The following is a 23,316-nucleotide window of genomic DNA, read 5'->3' as shown; positions in this document are numbered from 1 at the left end:
ATCCTTATGGCAGAAAGTAAAGAAGAACTAAAAAGCCTCTTGATGAAAGTGAAAGAGGAGAGTGAAAAAGTTGGCTTAAAACTCAACATTCAGAAAGCTAAGATCATGGCATCCAGTCCCATCACTTCATGGCAAATAGATGTGGAAACAATGGAAACAGTTACAGATTTTATTTGAGGGGGGCTCCAAAATCACTGCAGATGGTGACTGCAGCCATGAAATTAAAAGACACTTTCTTCTTTTGTAGAAAAACTATGACCAATCTAGATAGCATGTTGAAAAGCAGAGACATTACTTTGCCAACAAAGATCCATTAGTCAAAGCTGTGGTTTTTCCAGTGGTCATTTATGGATGTGAGAATTGGACTATAAAGAAAGCTGAGTGCCAAAGAGTTTATGCTTTTGAACTGTGGTGTTGGAGAAGACTTTTGAGAGTCCCTTGGACTGCAAGGAGATCCAACTAGTCCATCCTAAAGGAAATCAGTCCTGAATATTCATTGGAAGGACTGATGCTGAAACAAACTCCAGTACTTTGGCCACCTGATGCAAAAAACAGACTCATTGGAAAAGACCCTGATGCTGGGAAAGATTGAAGGCGGGAGGAGAAGGGGATGACAGAGGATGAGATGGTTGGATGGCATCACCAACTCAATGGACATGAGTTTGAACAAGTTCCGGGAGTTGGTGATGGATAGGGAAGCCTGGCATGCTGCAATTCATGGGGTCACAAAGAGTCGAACATGACTGAGTGACTGAACTGACCCCCTAGGCCTCCAGGAGGGAAGGTAGCGCTACTGACATCTTGATTTTAGCTCAGTGGGCTAAATCTGATGGACTTCTGACCTATAAAACTGTATGATAAATTTGTGCTGTTGTAATCCACTGGGTTTGTTGTAATTTATTACAGAATCAATACAAAAGAAATACACTTGGGAACATTATGGGCTGAAAGTTTTTCAGTCCATGTGCCAGAACATTTCTAAAACATAAGTCTGATCATCTTTGCTCACTTCCAGGTCCAGTTAGACCCCACATCCTGCTGGTTCCACCTGTAGAGATAGTATTTATGACACTAGCTCCTATCTTTCAAGGGCTGGCTTCACGCCAGGCATGTGCTGGACATGTGACATACCTTTTCTCCCATCTTCACAACTCTTGTCAAGTAGGTAATCATTCCTTTATATCAGATGAGAGAACTCAATGAGACTCAGAGATCAAATGACCTGCCCAGATAGGATACAGTCAGGATTCAAACCTTCCTGTCTTCCTTTACACTTATCTTGGGTGCCAGAGATAGGGGTGGTGGTTGGGGAACCTCACCAATGTTCCAGAATCTGGGTCCTCCTGTCCATCCCATGGCCATGGCCCTGACACTGGTCCTCCCACCAGGGTTTTGGCTCATGTCATGTGGCATGTGTCGTGTGTTCAGGCATGTCTGACTCTTTGCTGCGCGACCCCATGGACTATAGCCTGCCAGCCTCCTCTGTCAATGTGATTTTCCAGGGAAGAATACTGGAGTGAGTTGCCATTTCCTCCTCCAGGGGATCTTCCCCACCCAGGGGTCGAATCCGTGTGTGTCTCCTGCATTGCAGGCAAATTCCTTTCCCACTGAGCCATCAAGAAAGCCCAGAGTTTTGGTTACTGCTTCCTGAAAGGTCCCCTGGCCCTGGATCTCATCTTCATCAGTCCATCATGCACTGCAGGGAGAGCAACTTCTCTGAAACATTGACTGGTTCTTGTCACTTCTCTGTTTAAACTCTTCCAGGGGTCCCCGCTTTCTGCTGCAAAAAGTCCAACCTTCTTGCTTGGCATTCAAAGCTTTTCACAATCAGATTCTGAGTTCAATCCATCCTGCTCCATGATACAGACCCATCAACACCTGTTTTTCACCGAAATATGCCATGGTCTTTTCATCACCATATATGTGAACCTCCTTATAACACAGACAAGGAAAGTATAGATCAGAGACATGAAGTTAGATGCCTTAGGTCACAAAGCCTGAGTGAAGCAGAGTTAATACCAGACCCCAACTCCCCATTAGACCACCCTGGAGCCATTGAGTGATCATCTCAGATCCCTTCTCTTTCCTTCTTTGCCACAATTGCTGAGTGAAAATAACCATTTTCTCTTATGGGAGGGATGACCTCCGATCTGTTCTCCACATGAAATAAAAATCTAATTATTCTTTTCCACTTCTTAAAAATCCTCACTTTCCACTGCCTTTAAAGTGAAGACTGAAGCCTTTAAGGATGTGGCCCCTACATAACTTTTCAGCTCCATCTCAGGACCCTCTGCTTCTCACTTGGTACCCACTGTCTTTTGCTTCCTCCTACCTCAGGGCCTTTGCACATGCTACTTTCCTCTGCTAGCATGTTCTTCCTCTCCATCTTTCTTCCTGACTGCCAGACTGGCTATGAGTCCTCGTTGAGATGCTCTTTCTGATCCCAGTACTTTGCTCCTATTAAATCTATCAGTCTGTATTTATCTGGTTTTATGTAATTATTTGATTAATATCTTCTCTCTAGCAAACCCTATGCTCCTTTAGAGCAAAGATTTACTTTATCTAGAAGATTGTGTACTTTTGAGTCCAGAGTTGATCACAGCAACTGGAATGAGGATGGAACTCAGTAGTTATCTGTTGAATGAATAAACACCAACTGGCCCCAGCTGCGACAAACACAGTTTAGTTTTCCGATTTCTATTCATGTGTCTTTTGAGGGAAAAGAGCAAGAAAGGCACAGGCCATTTTTATTACTGGAGAATTAGATATCACACCCCGTGAGTTGTTTCATGATGTTGTTGCTGGTATTCCATTTTGCTTAGTTAGTTTGAGGGGAAAGATTTAAATGTTGTTTTGAAAAAAAAAAAACATAAGCAAAACCACTCTGAACCAGATTTAAGCAGTAAGAACAACTCTAATCCATCAAATGAATAGATTTAAATTAATCGACTCTGAGGGATGGGATGGGGAGGGAGGTGGGATGGGGGTTAAGGATGGGAAACACATGTACTCCCATGGCTGATTCATGTCAGTGTATGGCAGAAACCACTACAATATTGTAAATTAGCCTTCAATTAAAATAAATAAATTTTTTTAATTAAAAAAAATTAATCCTATTGAAGAATACAAGTAGGGACTCATGACAGCTTTTTGGGAAATGGGTATTCTGCTTTAATTTTTAAAATTGTTTTAATTTTTGGTTGTGCTGGGTCTTCATTGCTGTTTGTGGGCTTTCTCTAGTTGCGGTGATCAGGGGCTGCTCTTCAATGTGGTGCATGGGCTTCTCCTTGCAGTGGCTTCTCTTGTTGCCGAACACAGGCTCTAAGTGCGTGGGCTTCAGTAGTTGTGGCTCGAGGGCTCCCAAGTGCGGGCTCAGAAGTGGTGCAGGGCTTTAACTGTTACCCGGCATCTGGCATCTTCTCGGACTAGGGATCAAGCCCTTGTCTCCTGCGTTGGCGGGCAAGTTCTTAACCAGTGTACCACCAGGGAAGTCCTAAATTTTTTAAATTCTTAAGCTGTAGTTCCTTTAAGGCTAGCTGTGCACAGTTGGCCTAGAACATTATTTTACTTATTTATTTTCCACACAGGATAGGCCATGAATGATAATCTATGTGTAAGACACCAGACAGAGCCGATTCCAAAATTATCCTCATTTACCATCGCTCCTCACACATTTCTTATAGCACCATCTGATCTGAAAGTGTTTCAAATACTTTTGCTTTTCAGCATTCAATATGACATCAAAGAAAATTTGAGCTGTATTTAACTTAGAAGAATTTTCCGTTTTTATTGTTTTTATTGTGGATTGAACAATGTATATTGTTTTGTCAAGTGTTGACTTGGCATTTCACTGTCTAGAATCCAGCAGAAAGCATAATACCTTCCTCCCAAATCTGTCCTAAAAATAAAGTTGTTCTTTTGCTTTTCAACGTCACCACAAACGTGTGTTGTGCTATTCCCTAAACTTCATCCATGAAAAACACATTCCTTACTTAGTGCTCTTCTTAGACAAACCATAATCTAGAGATAAACAATATCTTGAGGAAGTTCTGGATGCAAAATCCATGGCGACAAGAGGCTGCGTTTATCTTACCTCTGCTGTATCCCACTGCTCGGCACATAAGGGACACTCAATAAATAGTTTTAAATGAAAACCTTTAAATTTATAATTGCTTATTAAACATTTGATATTAAAAATAATGCATATTTATTTTAGAAGTCTTAGGAAAAATAGAGAAACAAGAAGGGAAAGAAAAGATACTGCTACTTAAAGTGAAAGTGAAGTCACTCAGTCGTGTCCAACTCTTTGCGACCCCATGGACTGTAGCCTACCAGGCTCCTCCGTCCATGGGACTTTCCAGGCAAGAGTACTGGAGTGGGTTGCCATTGCCTTCTCCAACTGCTATTTAAAGATGACCACTATTAACACTTTGGCATATTCCTCCAGACATTTAATTTATGCCTATGTACATATTTTTCCTTTTAAAGCACGATATACATAGTTTTTTAAAAAAAATTTACAATGTACTCAGTGTATATATTCCATGCCATCAAGTAATTTGAGCTATATCATTACTGATGTCTGTTATTTCACAATAAGAATGATCCATAGTTTATGTAACTAATTACACTAGGAAACATCGTCAATGCTTTAAATGCTCTAGTTTTTAGCACTTCAGAAAAATAGGACTTATGTTTACTAAGGAGTGAGTGTCTAGGGCCAGAATTCAGGGAACAACACTAATACTTCAATCTTTGATGAATCAGGAACATTCTAAATGACTTCTCATGTGGAAGTAACATGCTTCATTTTACAGAAGTAACATATGTGTGAAGTGAAGTGAAAGTCACTCAGTTGTGTCTGACTCTTTGCGATCCCATGGACTATAGAGTCCATAGAATTCTCCAGGCCAGAATACTGGAGTGGGTAGCCTTTCCCTTCTCCAGGGGATCTTCTCAATCCAGGGATCAAAGCCAGGTCTTCTGCATTTCAGGCAGATCATTTACCAGCTGAGCTATGTGTAAGGAAGCAAACAGTAGCCCCAGTGCTTCTGGTGTTGAGAGGGGAACCCCAATCCAGCTTCCTCCATACCACCAAATGGCCCCGCCAGAAATAAAGAAAAAAACAGTTGCCATACTTATTCGTGTTTAAGGCCAAACATTCCAATTCCTTTGTTTCCTATTTCGCCTGAGAACACTAGTCCCTCACTTCCCCTCCCTGCTTTAGATGGGATGGCAGATCTAGACTGTGTTACTTTGAAGATCAAAGAATTAATTTAAGAAAAACTGATCCCATCTGACAAGTGCATTGGGTATTGTTTCTAAGACTGCTTTTGAAATTAATCTGTGCTTAAGAGTCATGACAGAACCTACCATATATGGTGGTAAGATTGAATAATGCGGATGATGGTTATTCACATCATGGTGTAGGGCTAGGGGGGCACGATATTTGGTGGGGATTATATATCTGACTAAAGAGAATTCCTACTGGTCTCATGGAGCTTCCTGTCCTATTCACACATACCCAGAATCACATTTTAATTCCCACTTGGAAATTGCCATATGCTAAATAAATATGCATAAATACAAATGGATTTCTCCAGAACTCACTACTACTACTGAGCATGTTCTACAAGCATTTAATGGAAAACCAGCAACATCTTTTTAGATGGGACTTTCAACGATGAAGTATTTTAAGTGGTGTATATAAAGTTTATTCCAAGCCAGCTTCTCAGCCTGAATAAGTGAATGTGTCCTGTAAATTGTAAGGATTAAAACAAGGTTAAGATATATGGGACAGGTTAAACATCTAGTAATTTGCTAAAATGCTTTTAGTTTAATTTGCAGTAAAAAAATTTACTTAATACTTAAAAAGAAGTGTTTCCAATAATATCTGAGACCTAGAATTAAACTTCTCAGAATAAAACCAATTATGGAAAGAAAATATTCACCTAAGTCAATTTAAGGTCACCAGTGACTACTATAGGGTAAAGGAACCATTATTTCATGCTGCCTGTGGGCAAAACTATGCCTTAAGGTTTTTCAGTTGGAAAGAGGGGTGGCAGGGGTTGGAGCAGGGAGGGACAGTTCCTCTCCCATTTCCTCCAAGAAGAGCTGATGTGTCCTTAGTCATAGCGAGTGGCTCTTAGGTCTTTGGGTTTACCCCCTTAGCACCCAGTATGGTGCCTGCACAGAGCACACATTCCTATCTATTTACAGAGGAGGAAGAAGAGGGGATCAGCAGAAAGGGAAGGTCTGGATTCTCCATGACCCTCTACGAGCCCCCAACAATCCTTTGGCTGATGGCTCCCGGCAAGGTATAGATGAAGAGGACCAGGAAGATGATGAGGATGATCAGAATGAAACCGATGATGATGTACTTCTTGTAGTTTCTCCAGATGAGGTGGTACAGGCACTTGAAGGGGCTCACGAACCAAGAGAAGGAGGTGTTCGGGCGGCTGAGAAGGAAGCAAGAGAAGATCAGAGAAGTTGCCAGGTTGTCAACACATACGAATCTCAAGATCTCAGGAAGGATTTCTGACTCTCAGTTTTGTGAGGACCCACAATGAAAGGCCTGAAAATGGGAGAAGACCATGTTGTCTTCAAGCAGGAGCATGCTAACTTTTTATGTGATAATGATTCCTCATCATTTTAAAGAGTGGTCCTGAGGAGGGCAAGAGCCTAGTTAGAACCTAGCCAGAGAACTGAGAGCCCTCTCTGTCTGTCCTACCCTGACCAGTTCAAGCCTCACCTCTTCCATGAAGCCCTCCCTGACCACCCCAGTCCACAATAATTCCTCTGAATTCCTGCCTCACTCATTGCTTGACCTACCCCCTTTTTGAACCTAACATGTGTTTTCCACACTAATATCTATTTTATGAATCTGTGTGCTCTCCCTAAACAGACTGAAAGCTTCTGGAAGGCAGAGTTTATATTTTACGTTTCTCTGGTGTTCTTCAAAGTGCTTCCAACCATTATGTTCCTAAAACTATGACAGATTAAATATAGGTGCAAAGAGAGGAACACCTACTCATCAGGAGACACTTGGGGTCCAGGGAGGAACAAGATAGCTGTAATTTGAGAGAGTATTTTGTGCACATATTTCATATCTATTGATACATATGTTTACTTTTTTAACTTTTTTTTTTAGTTTTTCTGATTTGGACCATTTTTAAAGCCTTTATTGACTTTGTTTCAATATTGCTTTTATGTTCTGATTTTTTTTTACCACAAGCCATGTAGGGTCTTAGCTCCCCAACCAGGGATTAAACTCACACCCTCAACATTGGAAGATGAAGTCTTTTAACCACTGGACCACCAGGGAAGCCCTGTATGTTTACTTTTTAATTGATATATAACCGTGGTTTAAATGGAATATGGTAGTCCTTGCTGCTAGTAATTCTACTTCTGGAAATTTATTTTAAGTGATAATTTATAAAGGGGAAACATTTTTATCATATTACAATAATGGAAAAAGGTAGAAGTAAATTAAACATCCAACTATGGAATGGCAACCAACTTAAATATGGGTCTGTGAACAATTCCACAGCCATTAAAAAAAAATCCTTTGACAATTATGGCAACAAGGTAAAATTTTTAAGCCAAGGATAAGTGAAATATGAAGATAATTTTGTATGCATGATTAGAGAAAGACAAGGAAAAAAATTCATGTGAAACTCACATTCTCATACAAAATTACTAAAAAATATATATGAAATTATTCTGGAACTGCTTATTTGGTAGTATTATGAAAAAGTGTCCTTTCCATTTGCTGGATACTGTGTAAGATTTTTGGAATATTTTTCAGTTATAGAACCATGCCAATAAAGAATCAGCCTGCAATGTAGGAGACACGGGAGACCTGAGTTCGATCCCTGGGTTGGGAAGATCTCCTGGAAGAGGAAAATGGTAACCCACTCTAATATTCTTGCCTGGAGAATCCCATGGACAGAGGAGCCTGGTGGGCTACAGTCCATGGGGCTGCAGAGTTTGACACAACTGAGGGACTAAGCACAAACAAAACACAAAGAACCAAAAACTACATGAATCATTAGTACCTATTGACTCCTCCTCACTTTTCGCTTCTCCCAGAGGGATGTTTTGGAGAAATGCTTGCATCCTCTGATATGGGGACCACAGAGGGCCTTTCCCATGTCTGATCCCCTCACCCCCGTGACTTCACTCACTTGGGCTTGTCCAGGGGCTCTGGCTCCTTTCGGGCCTTTCCAACAGGATTTTTCTCAGCTTCCTCTGCTGTCACGAGGTGGAACTCGGCTTCAACCTTGCCCTGCACAAAGACAAAACTCTCAGTTTATAGTCACAAAGAACTGCGGGGTGGGGGTTAAGGGGGAGGGCAAGGCCAACTTTCGAGAAGTGTTATCATGTGGGAGAATGCCAGGAAGGATTTTGCCTATCCGGCTGCTTTATTATCGAGGAAATATCTTTTTGGTCCTGGGAGAAGCCATTTTTACGATGGACAATAAAAGTCCTGAAATAATGTTCCTCAAGTTTTGTGAGGCGAGGGGGTCCCATGTGTACACAAAGACACACAAATTTCACTTGTAATCATTTAATATCTGTAGAAGCAATGTGAAGTACAGAAAATAGAAAGGGGACTAATTACTTGAGTAGCAAACCCTTTTGAATCTACTACCATCTTTCTTCTCTGTTGATGGCTCTCAAAAGGAAGGACTATTTCACTTGTAATCATTTAATATCTGCAGAAGTAATACGAATTATAGAAAACAGAAAAGGGGACTAATTACTTGAGTAGCAAACCCTTTTGCATCTGCTACCATCTTTCTTCCCTGTCGATGGCTCTCAAGTGGAGCTGGGTGTGTATGGACCTACATTTGCCAAATGGCTTTTCTGTCATCCTTGTTTTTGCTGTGCCCTCTAAATATTTTAGAATTCCCCTTTTATTCTAGCACTCTCTTCCCTTCTCTCCCCTCAGTGAGAAACAGTCTCTGGTTTGAAAATTGTGAATCGTATGCTTCTTCAGAGCACCGTGCCAAAGTTATTGGCAGGGATATAAGTCGGGTTATCAAAGGATGAGACAGGACTTCTGTAAAAGGTGAGAGTCATTCTTTCTTGTTCATTCACTACTTTTGGAGGCTCCCTGTATACCAGGCACTGTTCTAGGCCCTGGGGACTTAATGATTAAGAAAAATAGGATCCCTGATCTAGTAGAGCTCCTGTTTTTGGTGGAGGAGACCCTCTCTCTTGCTCCTTTGGTTTTGTGGATCAAGATTCAAGGTGAGGAACTTCCCTTGCGGTCCAGTGGTTAAGACTTTATGCTTTCAATGCAGGGGACACAGGTTTAACCCCTGGCCAGGGAATTAAAGTCCCACATGTTGTGTGGTGTGGCCAAAAAAACAAGATTATAAAAGATTCAAGATGATAGGAGGGACACAGAAGTGGCAGGAGACTGGAGCAACATCAAAGAATTTCAGCACCTATGTTTGCTGTTAAGTTTGCCTTTCTGAATCCCGTGTGGATGGGGCATTACCTGACTTCTGAGGTTGATTTCCTACCCAGTAAAAAGGTCTAAGGTTCTAATGAACCAATGATCTAGTGTTAACTTATTTATTCTTTCTGAAAAAGCCAGGGTTTCTTCATATATATATCTATATATTTCATTTTTATTTATTTATTATCTTTTTTGTCTGTGCTGGGTCTTCACTGCTGCACGGGCTTTTTCTCCAGTTGCGGTGAGTGGGGCTACTCTGCATTTGTGGTAGGCAGGGGTCTCATTGCATTGGCTTCTCTTGTTGTCAAGCCCCGGCTCTAGCTCGCATGGGCTTCAGTGGGTGTGGCACATGGGCTCTAGAGCGCAACATGGGTTGTGGCTCCCAGGCTCTAGAGTGCAGGCTCCGCAGCTGTGACCCATGGGCTTAGTCGATCTGCGGCACATGGGCTCTTCCCAGATCTGTGATCAAACCTGTGTCTCCTACTTTGGCAGGTGGATTCTTTACCACCGAGCCACCAGGGAAACCCAAGCCAGGGCTTCTTAACAAACAGATTTAGTTGCTGGCAGCCACAAAAATGTAATCTTCGGATAAATTAGAGAGAAGTAGAGTATTTGGGGTGAGTTTGGATCCCTGGGTTGGGAAGAGCCCCTGGAGAAGAGAAAGGCTACCCACTCCAGTATTCTGGCCTAGAGAATTCCATGGACTGTATAGTCCATGGGTCACAAAGAGTCAGACACAACTGAGTGACTTTCACTTTCACTTTTTTTCCCCCACTTTTTTGGAGCAGGCTCAGAGAGGTAGTGTCATGGCTGTCTAAATTAGTAAAGCACAGTGGGCTTTTATTACAAGTGAAGTCATGAGTTCAAATCCAGGTAATCTCATCCATTCTTTAGACTAGTACTGTGACCCAACTCAGAAGGGATTAAATTCATATGACCCAGAAATATTCCTTAAAAATATGTGTATATATACTCATTCCTATTGAGAAATCTTGCCTCCATCAGCAATGCCTTGCACATAAAGGGACTGAGGAAATGCTTGGAAAGAAAGAATATAAAGCTTTTATCCATTCTTGTCACTCCTCTACACATCTATCAACAGTACAATAATAGTAATATAACTCTAACTGTAATTGCAACACTTTATTGAATGCTTGTTTTGTCCCAGATTTGTTTTTTTTGTCTATAATCTATCATAGTGACTAGCAAAGTAGGTCTCCTTTATATTGATAGAGAAATAAAGCCATAAAAGTCAAATAACTTTCCCAAGGTCCCATAGGCAATTAGCTAACCAACTGGAATTTGAACCAAACTCTGTATGATTCCAAAGTTCATGCTCTTTCCTTTATAGCAGGCTGCCTTCCAATTGCCAGATAATTGGACTAAAATTTTTATGGGACCCTTCCTACCTCTAACACGAGATGATTCTATGATTGTCTTCATCATTGCCACCTAAAGGCATTTGTCTTCTTGGGCCTTAATTTCCTCATCTATCAAATGGCCAGAGCCTCTTTAAAGCAACTTGGCTCTAACTGCTAGGTTTCATGAAAGGCAGAGTTAGAGCTTAGGATAACCGTGTAAGATTTCATGGCTGGAATAAACCCAAGAAGCCACCTCCCAATGCATGGCAGAGAGGGCTTCCAATCTGCAAGATAAGACCCTCTGGCTGATTTCCAGAGGTTTTCCAGCAATGATCTGGGCTCCACTGTGTAACACTTTTATATGCTAGGAGCCTCATTTAACTCCTCTATACTTGACAGAGTTTAAGAGTCACTAACCAACTGCTGGGCTCCAGACTGTTTGGAAAGGAGGACAAAATCCAATGGAGAACAAGTGAGTATGAGAGTGAAGGGATCATAGGTGCCTTTTTTCTTAACTGCTTAACAATAAGCTTAGCTAGAGTGCTGTACAACTTGCATGGTGGTATATTATTCCATTTAAACCACTTGACAGCTTGGCAAAATAGATGACATTTTTATTCCCAGTTTACAGCCCAGGAAACGAAGGCTTGATGATGTTTGCTAACTTATGCCACAAAACTAGGATTTGTACCCAGGTCTTCTGACACTAAATCCCATCCTCCACTATTTTGGAAGAAAAGCTACGACAAACCTAGAGTATTAAAAAGCCGAGACATCACTTTGCCAACAAAGGTGCATATAGTCAGTGCTGTGATTTTTCTAGTAGTGAAAAGTTGGGCCATAAAGAAGATGGAGCACCAAAGAATTCATGCCTTCGAACTGTGGCACTGGAGAAGACTCTTGAGAGTCCCTTGGACAGCAAGGAGCTCAAACCAGTCAATCCTAAAGGAAAGAAACCATGAATATTCATGGGAAGAACTGATGCTGAAGCTCCAATACTTTGGTCACCTGATGTGAAGAGCTGACTCATTGGAAAAGATACTGGTGCTGGGAAAGATTGAAGGCAAAAGAGGGGGGCGACAGAGGGTGAGATGGTTGGATGGCATCACTGACTCAATGGACATGAGTTTGAGCAAACTCCAAGAGACAGTGATGAATAGGGAAGACTGGTGTGCTGCAGTCCATGGGGTTGCAAAGAATTAGACATGATTGAGTAACTAAACAACAACATCTTCTGCTATTTCATGTGTCTAAGTGGTTGCATTCTGTGGAAGAAGTGAACCAGCCTATTTATTTAACAATCAATCAATATGCCTTTTCTGAAATGTTCAAGAAGAATCTCACAATCACTGCCATTCCCCAGCATTAGAATATATTTTTGATGTTAAATGTTGAGAATACACACTTGGTATAGAGAGGAAAAATGTTGCACAGATGAGGCCAGATACAAAATAATACACTATGTGTGATTTCATTTAGCTAAAGAAGGCAACAGATCAACTAATGAGGTTAGAGGTCAGGATAGCGGTCAGGACAGCGGCATGAGGGGTCTGGGTCACTGGAGAGGTTCTGCTTCTTTGTCTAGGTACCGACGGGAGTGTTCAGTGTGTGAAAATTCATGGTTGGTACACTTTTCTAGAATGTATATTACTCTTTTCTGTATGTAAATATATTATGTATTAATAAAATTGGCTTTAAAAAGAAAAGAAAAACGTTTTTGACTTCCATCTAACGGCTGGCCTTCAGTAACAGGGAATAGTAGAGCAAGGCATAGCATAACACAGCACAGGAATTGAGTGAGTAGGATTTGGTGCAGACAAATTTATATCTGAAATCAGATCCTGCCACTTACTAGCTGTGTGACCTTGGATGAGTTACCTGCCCATTCTGAGTCTCACTCATCTGGGGATGTTAATAGGATGTACCCCATAAAGTTGCTTTGAAAAATAAATAACACTTATACAGTGCTCACCCCAGTGCTTGGTAAATATCAAACTTTTAAAAAATCATAGTTCTTACCTTCAACACTACTTCATGGACAGAAATGCATAATTTAGTGAGAAAAATATTCTGCTTATTCAAAAAACTCTCAAAGAAGTCCCAAGGACCCATATTCTTATAGAAAAAATTTAAAGGAAAAAAAAAAAAAAAGGAGGCAGAGGATATGAAATGAGTTCTGCTCAAAGCATAGGAGTCATCAGCTAATATTATGAAGAGCCTCAACCCCGCTTCACTGCCCTGCCTGAGTGGGCATGAAGCGTTTATCTCGCATCACAAAGGCAGCAGGGGGAAGGTATTTACTGATGCAGTCTGATAAACACTGCTCCTCATTCCATATCTCTCCACACACAGGCCATATTCTATTTCAAGCATCAGTATTCAACCAAGCACCAAGGAGAGGTCTTAAGCTAATAATATCCTCCCAATGTAATTTTAAATCAGAGCTGGAAAAAGTGGACACTTTGAGAGACTATCTGTTAACCTAATGACATCTATGGATGGAAGAAAATGATAAGGAAAGGTCCTGACAAGACTAGATTCGTGGTATCACGGCCATCACTCATGGGCTTCACACTTCACGAGCCCGGAGGGTGGAAGCTGCCAGAGGCCGAGAAGTGATTCTGTTGAGGTTGGATATGCTGTCTTCAGCAGCAATGATTGCTTTCTAAACACAACTCTCACTTGTATGAGATGAGGCATTCTCATACATTAATGGTGGGAATGTATGCTGGTTAAATCCTTTAGGAAGAGAAATACACATATACACAATACATACATATACACATGAAAGTGAAAGTCGCCCAGTCGTGTCCAACTCTTTGTGACCCCATGGACTATACAGTTCATGGGATTCTCCAGGCCAGAATCCTGGAGTGGGTAGCCTTTCCCTTCTCCAGAGGATCTTCCCAACCCAGGGATTGAACCCAGGTCTCCCACATTGCAGGGGGATTCTTTACCAGGTGAGCCACAAGGGAAGCCCACATACACATATATATGTACATGCACACATATGCCTGTGTGTGTGACTGTGTGCATTACAATACATGATCATACTCTGGACCTAGGAACTCCATTTCTCAATAGCTAATTGAAGGAAATAATTCAAAACTCAGAAAAAGCTTTAACACAAAACACATAGTCATTATTCTTTTGGATATTCAAATTGTCCTGTTTGTTATAATGAGATGTCTCAGGGTTGCATTGCATTTATCTGCCCTGACCTGGAGTCAGTCATTTCCCCAAAGATATATGGGTTCTTTTAGTAGGAACTGGTATTCAGAAACAAGTGTCAGGGTGCTAGGAATCTTGTTTGCTACTGGGTTAGAAAAAAATTTTTAAATTCATGAGTCAATGATGATACAAAAAAAATAAAGTAAGAGAAAAAAATCTCATTTACCACCACTAAGTATGAGTCTTACACTAATTCTTGATTCAAAAACTTGGTAGTGAATGGAGAGAATTAAACATTTATCTGATATATTTTTTTAGGGGATGTGGTGACTATAATATATATCCATTTGATGAGAGAAAGCTCTTCTTAACACATAAATGCCAACTAATAAATGAAAAACAATGATATAATTAGATAATATATAGATGGATAGATAGATGATAGATAAAAATGGCTGGGGGCCTATTTGAAAATAAAATAGATCAAAAAGATAAGTAATAGCAACATATCAACTATAACTGAATCTTTTTTTTTTTTAAAGCTATAAAATACATTTGAGGACAATAGGGTATCCTTTTTTACAGAAGGAGAAATGAATATGATATGGATATCAAGTTATATTAGGCAATATTATTAATTTATATGTGATGATGGCATTGTAGTTATGTAAGAGGATGTCCATCTTCTCAGGAGATGCACATGGAAGTATTTAGGGGTAAAGTGTTAGAATGTCTAGAACTTACTCCTAAGTGATTCAGCCAATGTATGTGTGTGTGTATCTATACCTATACTATACACACACATATATATATTCACATATATAGGCAAAATAAATATGGCAAAATATCAACAAATGCTGAGTCTAGATGGTGAGTATGTAGCTGATTCTTGTCCTAGTCAACTTTTCTGCATGCTTAAATTTTTTTAAATGAACATATGTTGAGGAAAAACACATGATTTAACTGTGGCCTTTCTATTTTGAGAATATAAAGAGTTAATCATATTCCTAATACTATGTAGAGGAATGCTTATTATAACACTGAATAAACCAAAATGAACAAGGCATTGTTTTTAACATAGAATGATCACGATTATATAAAATTAACCAAAATCTATATATATCAGGAATAACAATATGTATTAGCAATTGTTTTTTTGAGCAATGTGCATATGGGCACTATTTCTTCCTTTCTGCATTTTGGTGTCTTTTGAATTTTCTATAAATGCATATAATATAGTTTGTCTTAAAAATGATCTTCAGGTGAAAAATATCTCCCCTCTCTGCTCCTGTAGAATCTGAATTTGCCATGTACTCTTCAGATAGTTTGTCTGTCTACAGGTTTCCTCAGCTGAACTGTGAATTTCTCGATGGCAGGAATGTGTCTTATTGATTGCTGAGCCTTTAGTGCCTAGCGTATGAGTATGGAGCCATAGTAAATGCTGACAACGTTTTTTCATACTAAACTGAGAGCAAAGAAACGTCTCTTTTAATTTTAGTTATTATGCTCTTGGGACTTACCTGGGCTACCTACCTGTAGACTCACAATATTAACCTATAAAAGAAACTTCCTGATCTTCATCTCCTAAAAGAGTGATTTCTTTGAAGGTTGCTTTTAGCAGGATAATAAGATGCATAATGCAATGTGTTTAATGAAAAACATGTTCTATACATAGTCCTGTTCCTTCACCAAAGGATGCCCGTGCTTTTGCAATTCCATTTGGAGCTGTTTTTCACTCACTATCCATATTCCACACTAGGATCTGTGTGATCCAAGTCTCTCAATTACACCACTTGGGTGTACAGATAAGTGGCTTTAAAAATAAGCCTGGCAGGTGGCAGAGCCCATAAACAAACCCCTCCTGGCTGCTGGTAATTGGAATGAGAGGACAGTGATGTTCTGACTGCTGGCTTCAAGGCACAGGAGGGGAGTTCACGCAGAGTTGGAAATAGAGTATGTCTTTGCTAGAAACACATCTTGGAGGCACCCAGTCTGAACTAGTCATTTTACAGGCATGGAAACTGTAAAAATGAGTAGACAGAAATCTCAATTAAAATAGAGTGGAGGGATCAGAAAAGGGGGCTCTCATGCCCTATGCAGACAGCAGAACCTAACAGGAAGAAAGACTTCCTCTTCTCACCTGGCCACAGCTCATCCAATGAGAGACAGTCACGACTCAGCCAATGAAAAGCCATGGATTCTTTGTTAACTATAGCACTCCCAGCTTCCTTTTTCCCTCCATAAAAGAGTTCTGTCCATTTTTTTTGCTGGGGACTTGCACATGGCTAGGACGGGGGAGCCTGGTGGGCTGCCATCTATGGGGTCGCACAGAGTCGGACAGGACTGAAGCGACTTAGCAGCAGCAACAGCAGCCACGGTTGCAGACCTCGAACTGCAATTCTTTGTTAATCCCAAATAACCTGTTTCTGCTAGAGAAATAGCTAGCAGTCTACTGTTGGAGCATGTATCAACACTTTATACTTTTTTCTGGTTAAATTTTATTCCATTATATGGATATACATATCCATATGACATATATAAAGCCACTTAAAACTCAAAATGGAGTAACTATGGTTCAGGCATCCAAAATGGAGCCAGGTGGTTTTGTGGATGCAAGTTCCTGAATCATTGAGAACTTCAACCTTCTGAACTGTATCAAATTCTAAGACACCACTAGCCATCTTCAAAACAGTATCTGCCATCAGCTGCTCCCTGCAACCTTGCAGTTTCAAAGATCCCCCCCTCCTTTTGCAACAATGTAATCATTTCAAACCCCAACCAATCCTTGCTTAAAAAAAAAAAGCACCCTCTTGCCAGCTAGATTTCTGATTGGTAACCAAAAAAAAATCTGCTTAACTTTGTGGTGTTTTGCCTTTACCAGGCTCCCTCATTTGGTAGTGGAACAGAACACAACTCAAGTGCTTCTTGAATCTGCCTCTCTCTGGCTGTAGTCCTAACAAACCTCAAATAAATGCCTCTTTACTTCAATCAGGTCTGTGTTACTGAAATTTTTATTAACATATCAAATTTGTTTATCCATTCATCAGTTGATAGACATTTGGATGGCTCCAATTTGGGGTATTATGAATAACATTGCTATGAACCTTCATTTCTGAACTCATCCATTCATCAATCAGTTCACTAACTGAGCGTCTATTATGTGCTAAGCCATGAAGCTTGGAATGGAGTGCAGAGGCTGCCACATAGTAAAACCTCAGTGCATACTTGAGGGGACAGGAAAGAAGGAGTCTGCTTGAATTCTCATTCTTCCGATCCCGTCTCACAGAGGGGACTGAACTTGAGAATGGAGGGAAGAGAAAGCCTCCAAGAAAACACGCTAGAATTAGACCCCATGGAGTCAGGTCAGCAGCCGCCATTTACCCAGTTAGGCTCAAAGAAATCCATGTCTTGCCCCCACTGAGTCCTCAGAACAGAGAGAGACTGAGAACTCGGTCTATACCCAGACCTGTGACCTGAAGGGTCCTGACTTGGGTTTGCTTTGACCTCTGGGCACTAGGAGCAGAAGGGAGAACACGCTCCCCCGAAGACAGGGACAGAAGCGAAAGGGGGCCATCCATGCGGTCCTGGTCCCTTTTCTCAACTTCATTCAGCACTGGAGTCCTCCGTCCTCCCTTACACAGGTGATGAGGGGGCCCAAAGAAAGGGTAAGGGAAACTTTCTTCCCACTACTCATGAAATGTCTGAACTACAGTATGTGCCACACAGGATGGAGCAAGTTGGCAAGTTGGGAAAGGGGTGAATGGCTCTCCTTTCTGCCAGCATCCTCCGGAGCAAGTTTTAAAAGGATGGATCACTTTTTAAATTGAGTTTTTCGTTTGAAGGTGAAGGGATGAAGCATTTGCATTAAAATTACACATTTGTCAGGAATGTATGCATAATTTCAACAGATGTTGAAAAAAATTAACGCCAGGGGCATATGTTCAAGCCAAGAGGATGGAAACCCACCCTGACATAGATTACTATTAAATCAAGCATGCTGAAATACGGAGGGCTTAATGCATTTATAAATTTTTCAGAATTCTTGCTTCTCAGAAGACCCTTTGCCCTAAAGGGCTCTCTGTCATTTCAAGTCATTTTTCTTTAAGTTTACAAAATGACTCACTTAAAGAGCATGGGTCCTCTGCCTGCCCCATCCCCACCCCATCTTCTACGGCTCTGACTTACTGTGAGTTCTTTGCTTTTAGCAAAAGGCCACCAGCCCCGCACACGCTTTTGCTGGAATATGGAAATCTTGTTCTCCTCACTTGCATTTTCAAATTTGGTGAGATCACAGGCTTTGGCAGACTTCGCTGCTCGGGGGAAACTATTGAGGTTCATCTCCAGGGAGCCTGTGAAGAGATGCCCTTAACAGGTTAGGGAAGGGCTTTAAAATCCATCATTATCCTCATTCACACACCCATTCATCTATCCTCTCACTGGTCATTCAATCAGGACCACAAGGGATCAATAGCTTGTGGTAGGTATCCAGGACACAAATATGACCAAGACATGTTTGTTGCATTTAAAGCATTAATCATGCGGCAGCACACCAGGACTTCCCCGGCAGTCCAGTGGTTGGGACTTTGTCTTCCAGTGCAGAGGGTGTGGGTTCGATCCCTGGTCGGGGAGCTTAAGATCCCACATGCCTTGCAGCCCAAAAGCCAAAACATAAAACAGAAGCAGTATCGTAGCAAATTCTATAAGGACTTTAAAAAGTGGTCCATGTTAAAAAAAAAAAAAAAGTATTAAATAAAAGAAAGTGGTGTGGCAGCAGGTAGAAGACCAGGGCAGAGCTACCGTATGTAACTTTGAAGCCTCGGTTTCTGATGTCTTCTTCTGGGCCTCTTCTCTGTTCCCCGAGTATGATCTAGATTCTGTGTCTATCCTCTGAGCTTTTCCCTGCCTTAGCACTGATCAGCCTAGAAGAACCTCCTCCCCGCATCACCCTTCCCTTTCTGGGTCCATTAAACTCCTCCAGGCTGGGGACTAAGTCTTACTGTCCTGGTAGCAACTCTTCCAGTACCTTCGTGGGTTCTCAACAATGAATTTTCTCTTTTAAGAAAATTTGTGTACAATCTTTAAGGGGTTAGTTTCCACTCACAGTTGTTATAAAATACTCGCGTATTTCCCTATGTTGTATAATCCACCCCGGAGCCTGTCTGACACTCAGTGGTTTTGCCTCCCACACCCCCACCCCTGGGTTGCCCCTCCTCCCTTCTCTCTTCCCATCGGTAACCACTAGTTTGTTCTCTGTATCTGTGAGTCTGCTTCTTTTTGGTTGCATTCACTAGTTTTCAACAATGTGTTTTCAACAAGTAAGTATAAGTCATAATAAGAGAATGCCATGAGAATACTATATTTCTCTCTTTAATAAACTTTCCTATTAAGTAATATTTGTTAACTGTGGACACTTAAAATATATACATGAGTTTAAAAAATTTACATAATCCTACCTCCCAAAAGTTGACCACTGCCTTACTTATTAGCTCATATTCTCATGTCAGTCTTTCTGTCTCTTTGGCTGTCTCTGACTCTTTCTGCTACACAAATAAACACAGTTTTTACCAAAAGGGGATAAAAAAATCATACATACTTTTTTCATTTAATGCACCTTGCCTAACTATCCAACTGATTAAATATTCTAATATTTTAATGGCTGCAGGGTTATTACTTATTGAGCACTACTATGTATGAAACTCTGTACTTCGCTTTTAGATTATCAAATATATGCTTCCCAATACCCTCTGAAGTATATAATTTTATTATTCCCATTTTACAACTGAAGAAAACTGAGGTACAAAAAAGACCAGTGATTAGCTCAAAATTTAACAGCTTCTTGGCTTTGGAGCAAAGATCAATTTAAGGTTACTTGAATACATGTCTTCTACCATAGGGATGTACCATAACTTACTAAGTCAATTACCTTATATTAAGGGCTATTTGGAATGTTCCAATATTTTGCTATCAAAATTATTAAACAGCATCGAAATGATTATTTGTGGAGCAAAGTCAGACTAAGCTCTCCAGAAGTTGGGATAAAACCCTCAACATTAATATGACTTTGATGAAGTCTCTACCTTACCCAGAAAATCATCTGAGGACAGTCTTTCAAAATCCCAAACCTGGAGCACCAACACAGCTGGTGTCTTACACTCCATCTTCTCTAATGAAAATATATGCTCCCTCTTGGAAATGACCATTTGCTTCTCTGCTGGGAGATACTGAAACGGAAATAGGAAGCGCCAGTTGAAGTTCCCCTCTCCGGTCAGGGAGTTGTAATGCACGTCTGTCTCCTGCTTGTCGTCTTCCAAACCCTTTAACCACCTGAATGAAGACAGAGAAAGAATTAAACCCTCTGAGCACATTATTCATGCATCAGCATCACCAAGAGTGACTGAAGTAGTTTCATTGTGGTCACGGATCATAGTTTTAAAATTATGACATAGTTAGATTCAGAGGGAAATTTCCATTGGATCTGAAAGCTATAAATAGGGATCAAAGGGTCTGAAGCAGAAAGAAGACTCTCATTCTAAGTCAGGTTGGGGAATTGTCTTCAGTAGTTCTTGGGCAGATCCGAAGCCCCATGCAGTAAACAGGGAAAACTCAGGAAATGTGAAATGAAAGTTTAATATGAGTTTCTTCTCACCCTGGGAGACTTCTTTATGGGGGAGGGGGCATTTCTGCACCCACTATATTACAATACATTTTATTACATTACTCCATTCCATAGATAAGTTGTCTTAACTCTCTGTGCCTTTGTTGCATCTGGAACATGGAAGCAATCACAGAATCTAGTTCATGGGAATTCTGAGGAATTACATGAGATAGTATATGTCCAGAGCTTTGTGTATTCCAAATGATCTATTATGTTATTTCCTCTTAGTACTATCTGGTCTTTCTCCTCCATGCTGAGTATAAAGCTATTATGAATACATTTTCCTCTAGTACTTTATCCATGGCTAATTAACTCTTGAGAAAATAGTTACTTTTAATTCAAACTAATTGATAATGCCATAACCACTTATTTTCTGAAAGCAAATATCCCTTCCTCTACCCCAAACTACCCCAAGAGCAGATAAAGATCCTTCTCTTCTGAGAAGAGTGGTACCACTCAAGGTAAAGGCACAATTATTTAGGTAAGGGTACCTTTATTTAGCTAAAGATGGTGATCGGCCAGTCAAGGTATGTGTGGTATCTGTTATGAGGCAAGGGCTGAGCCAGATGCTAGGGGGTGATGGGGAGCAAGCAGAGGTGATCCTTGCCTTTGTGGAGCCACAGTCATGGAGGGGAGAGGATAGAGGGAAATGGGTGGTGGGGTGGAAGAAGTCACCAGTGAGGGATATGCAAAGGCCCTATGGAAGAAGTTAGGATACATTCTAAGACAGGAGAGAAGCTCAGTGTGACTAGAGAAGGCAAGGGGGGGAACTGATCCAGTGAGATGATAGGTAGCAGCTCATTATATGTGATATTTTAGGACTTATGAGAGACTTTAGATCCTTGTCCAGAGAAAATAGGATGTCATTAAAAGATTTTGAGTACAGGACTGATGTGATCAGATTGAGTTTGTAAAAGATCACTCATTTTTCAACGTGAAGAACAGATTATTGGAAGTAAGACTGAATATGGAGAGACCAATTCAGATAGTATTGACCCCAGCAAGAAATGATGGAGGGAAAGATGATGATGGTGGAGCTTTCCTGGTGGCTCAGTGGTAAAGAATCTGCCTGCCAAAGCAGGAGGTTTGGGTTTGATTCCTGGTCCAGGAAGATCTCACATGCCTTGGAGCAACCAAGCCTGTGCTCCAGAGCCCGGGAACCACATTTACTGCAGCCCACATGTCCTAGAGCCTGTGCTGTGCAACAAGAGAAGCCACAGCAATGAGAAGCCCACGCACTGCAACAAAGTAGCTGGCTTCCCCGGCTTGCGGCAACTAGAGAAAAACCCACACAGGGATGAAGACCCCGCACAGCCAAAAATAAATAAATATATAAAATTATTTAAAAAAAAAGATGATGATGACGTGGTGACGATAAAGAGAATGGATGCTGCTGACAGCTATTTGGGACCTAAAATGAATAAGACTTAGTGGCATACCAGAAACGAGACTGTCAGTGAAGAAGACGGGTTCTTGACGGGTTCTTGCTGGGGGAAGACAAAGAGATAAAACTGAAAAGAATTTACTGTTTCTGAGATGAGTTTTATCTGAGGATACATTTTGTTGTTGTTGTTAAAAAACTGGTACACTTTATTACAATAATATTTATGCTTTATTGCTTGTGTTTGAGAGTATACTGAATATTTTGTTTGAAAACAAGTAGTTTATCGAGAAGATTTTGGATGAGAAGCTATCTATAGTTATTATTATAGATAACTTCTATATGTTATTATGATTATTATTCTATTTTTATTTTTTAAATCATAGAATGCCTTAGGTTATGCAATATTTATTTTGAAAACCTCTAAGTAATTTCTTAACTTCCTCAGAGTTTGTGGAGAGAAAAATTATTGTTTCTTTGAAATTTTCCTGCTAAAAGAACCACAATTCTTTTCTTATTTTTTAAATTGGAGTGTAATTGCTTTACAATGTTGTATTAGTTTCTGCTGTACAACCAAGTGAATCAGCTATATGTACACATATATCCCCCCCCCCTCTTGATTAGGGTACATGTTTAAGTCATACTGTTTCTGGTTCTCTACCACCTCCTCTCCCTCCCCGACTAGGGGCTAAAGGAAACCTACAAAGGAATTTGTGTCATAGCCAAGATGTAGGAGAGAGATACAAATTATTTAGTTTCCTAGGTCCTAGGCTGATAAATTTTTTTTATCAAACTAGCAAATGAAAAGGTATAAATTTCAACTTTTGTGTTAGGCTGTGGCTCAGCTGGTGAAGAATCCACCTGCAATGTGGGAGACCTGGATTTGATCCCTGGGTTGGGAAGATCCTCTGGAGAAGGAAACAGCTACCCACTCCAGTATTCTGGCCTGGAGTATTCCTTGGACTGTGTAGTCCATGGGCGTTGCAAAGAATCAGACACAACTGAGCAATCTTCACTTCACTGTGGGCTTCCCAGGTAGTGCTAGTGGTAAAGAACCTGCCTGCCAATGCAGGAGACATAAGAGACTCAGGTTCGATCCCTGAATTGGGAAGATCTCTGGAGGAGGGAATGGCAACCCATTCCAGTATTCTTGCCTAGAGAATCCCATGGAAAGAGGAGCCTGGTGGACTACAGTCCATAGGGTGCAAAGAGTCAGACATGCCTGATGCAATTTAGCATGCATGCTTATAATCTTAACACTTAATCTTTCATCAATAGC

At 40.7% G+C, this 23,316-nt stretch overlaps 1 protein-coding gene across 2 annotated transcripts in view; it reads right to left on the bottom strand.

Moving 5' to 3' along the window:
• Positions 1–4,436: 4,436 nt before the first annotated feature.
• Positions 4,437–23,316, bottom strand: part of FER1L6 (fer-1 like family member 6) — a 175,548-nt gene continuing 156,668 nt past the window's right edge. For both annotated transcript variants that reach the window (XM_044928802.2, XM_025265468.3), the window contains 4 exons: positions 20,084–20,325; positions 18,187–18,350; positions 8,187–8,287; positions 4,437–6,458 (listed from right to left, as the gene is read on the bottom strand). In XM_044928802.2, the coding sequence (XP_044784737.2) occupies positions 6,275–6,458; positions 8,187–8,287; positions 18,187–18,350; positions 20,084–20,325 (691 nt within the window). In that variant the 3' untranslated portion in view covers positions 4,437–6,274. The remainder of the gene's footprint in view (positions 6,459–8,186; positions 8,288–18,186; positions 18,351–20,083; positions 20,326–23,316) is intronic.

This window comes from Bubalus bubalis, chromosome 15, assembly GCF_019923935.1.
Source record: "Bubalus bubalis isolate 160015118507 breed Murrah chromosome 15, NDDB_SH_1, whole genome shotgun sequence".
NCBI lineage: Eukaryota > Metazoa > Chordata > Mammalia > Artiodactyla > Bovidae > Bubalus > Bubalus bubalis.
The sequence above is the reverse complement of the archived record's forward strand: the minus strand, read 5'-3'. Positions and strand labels throughout refer to the sequence as shown.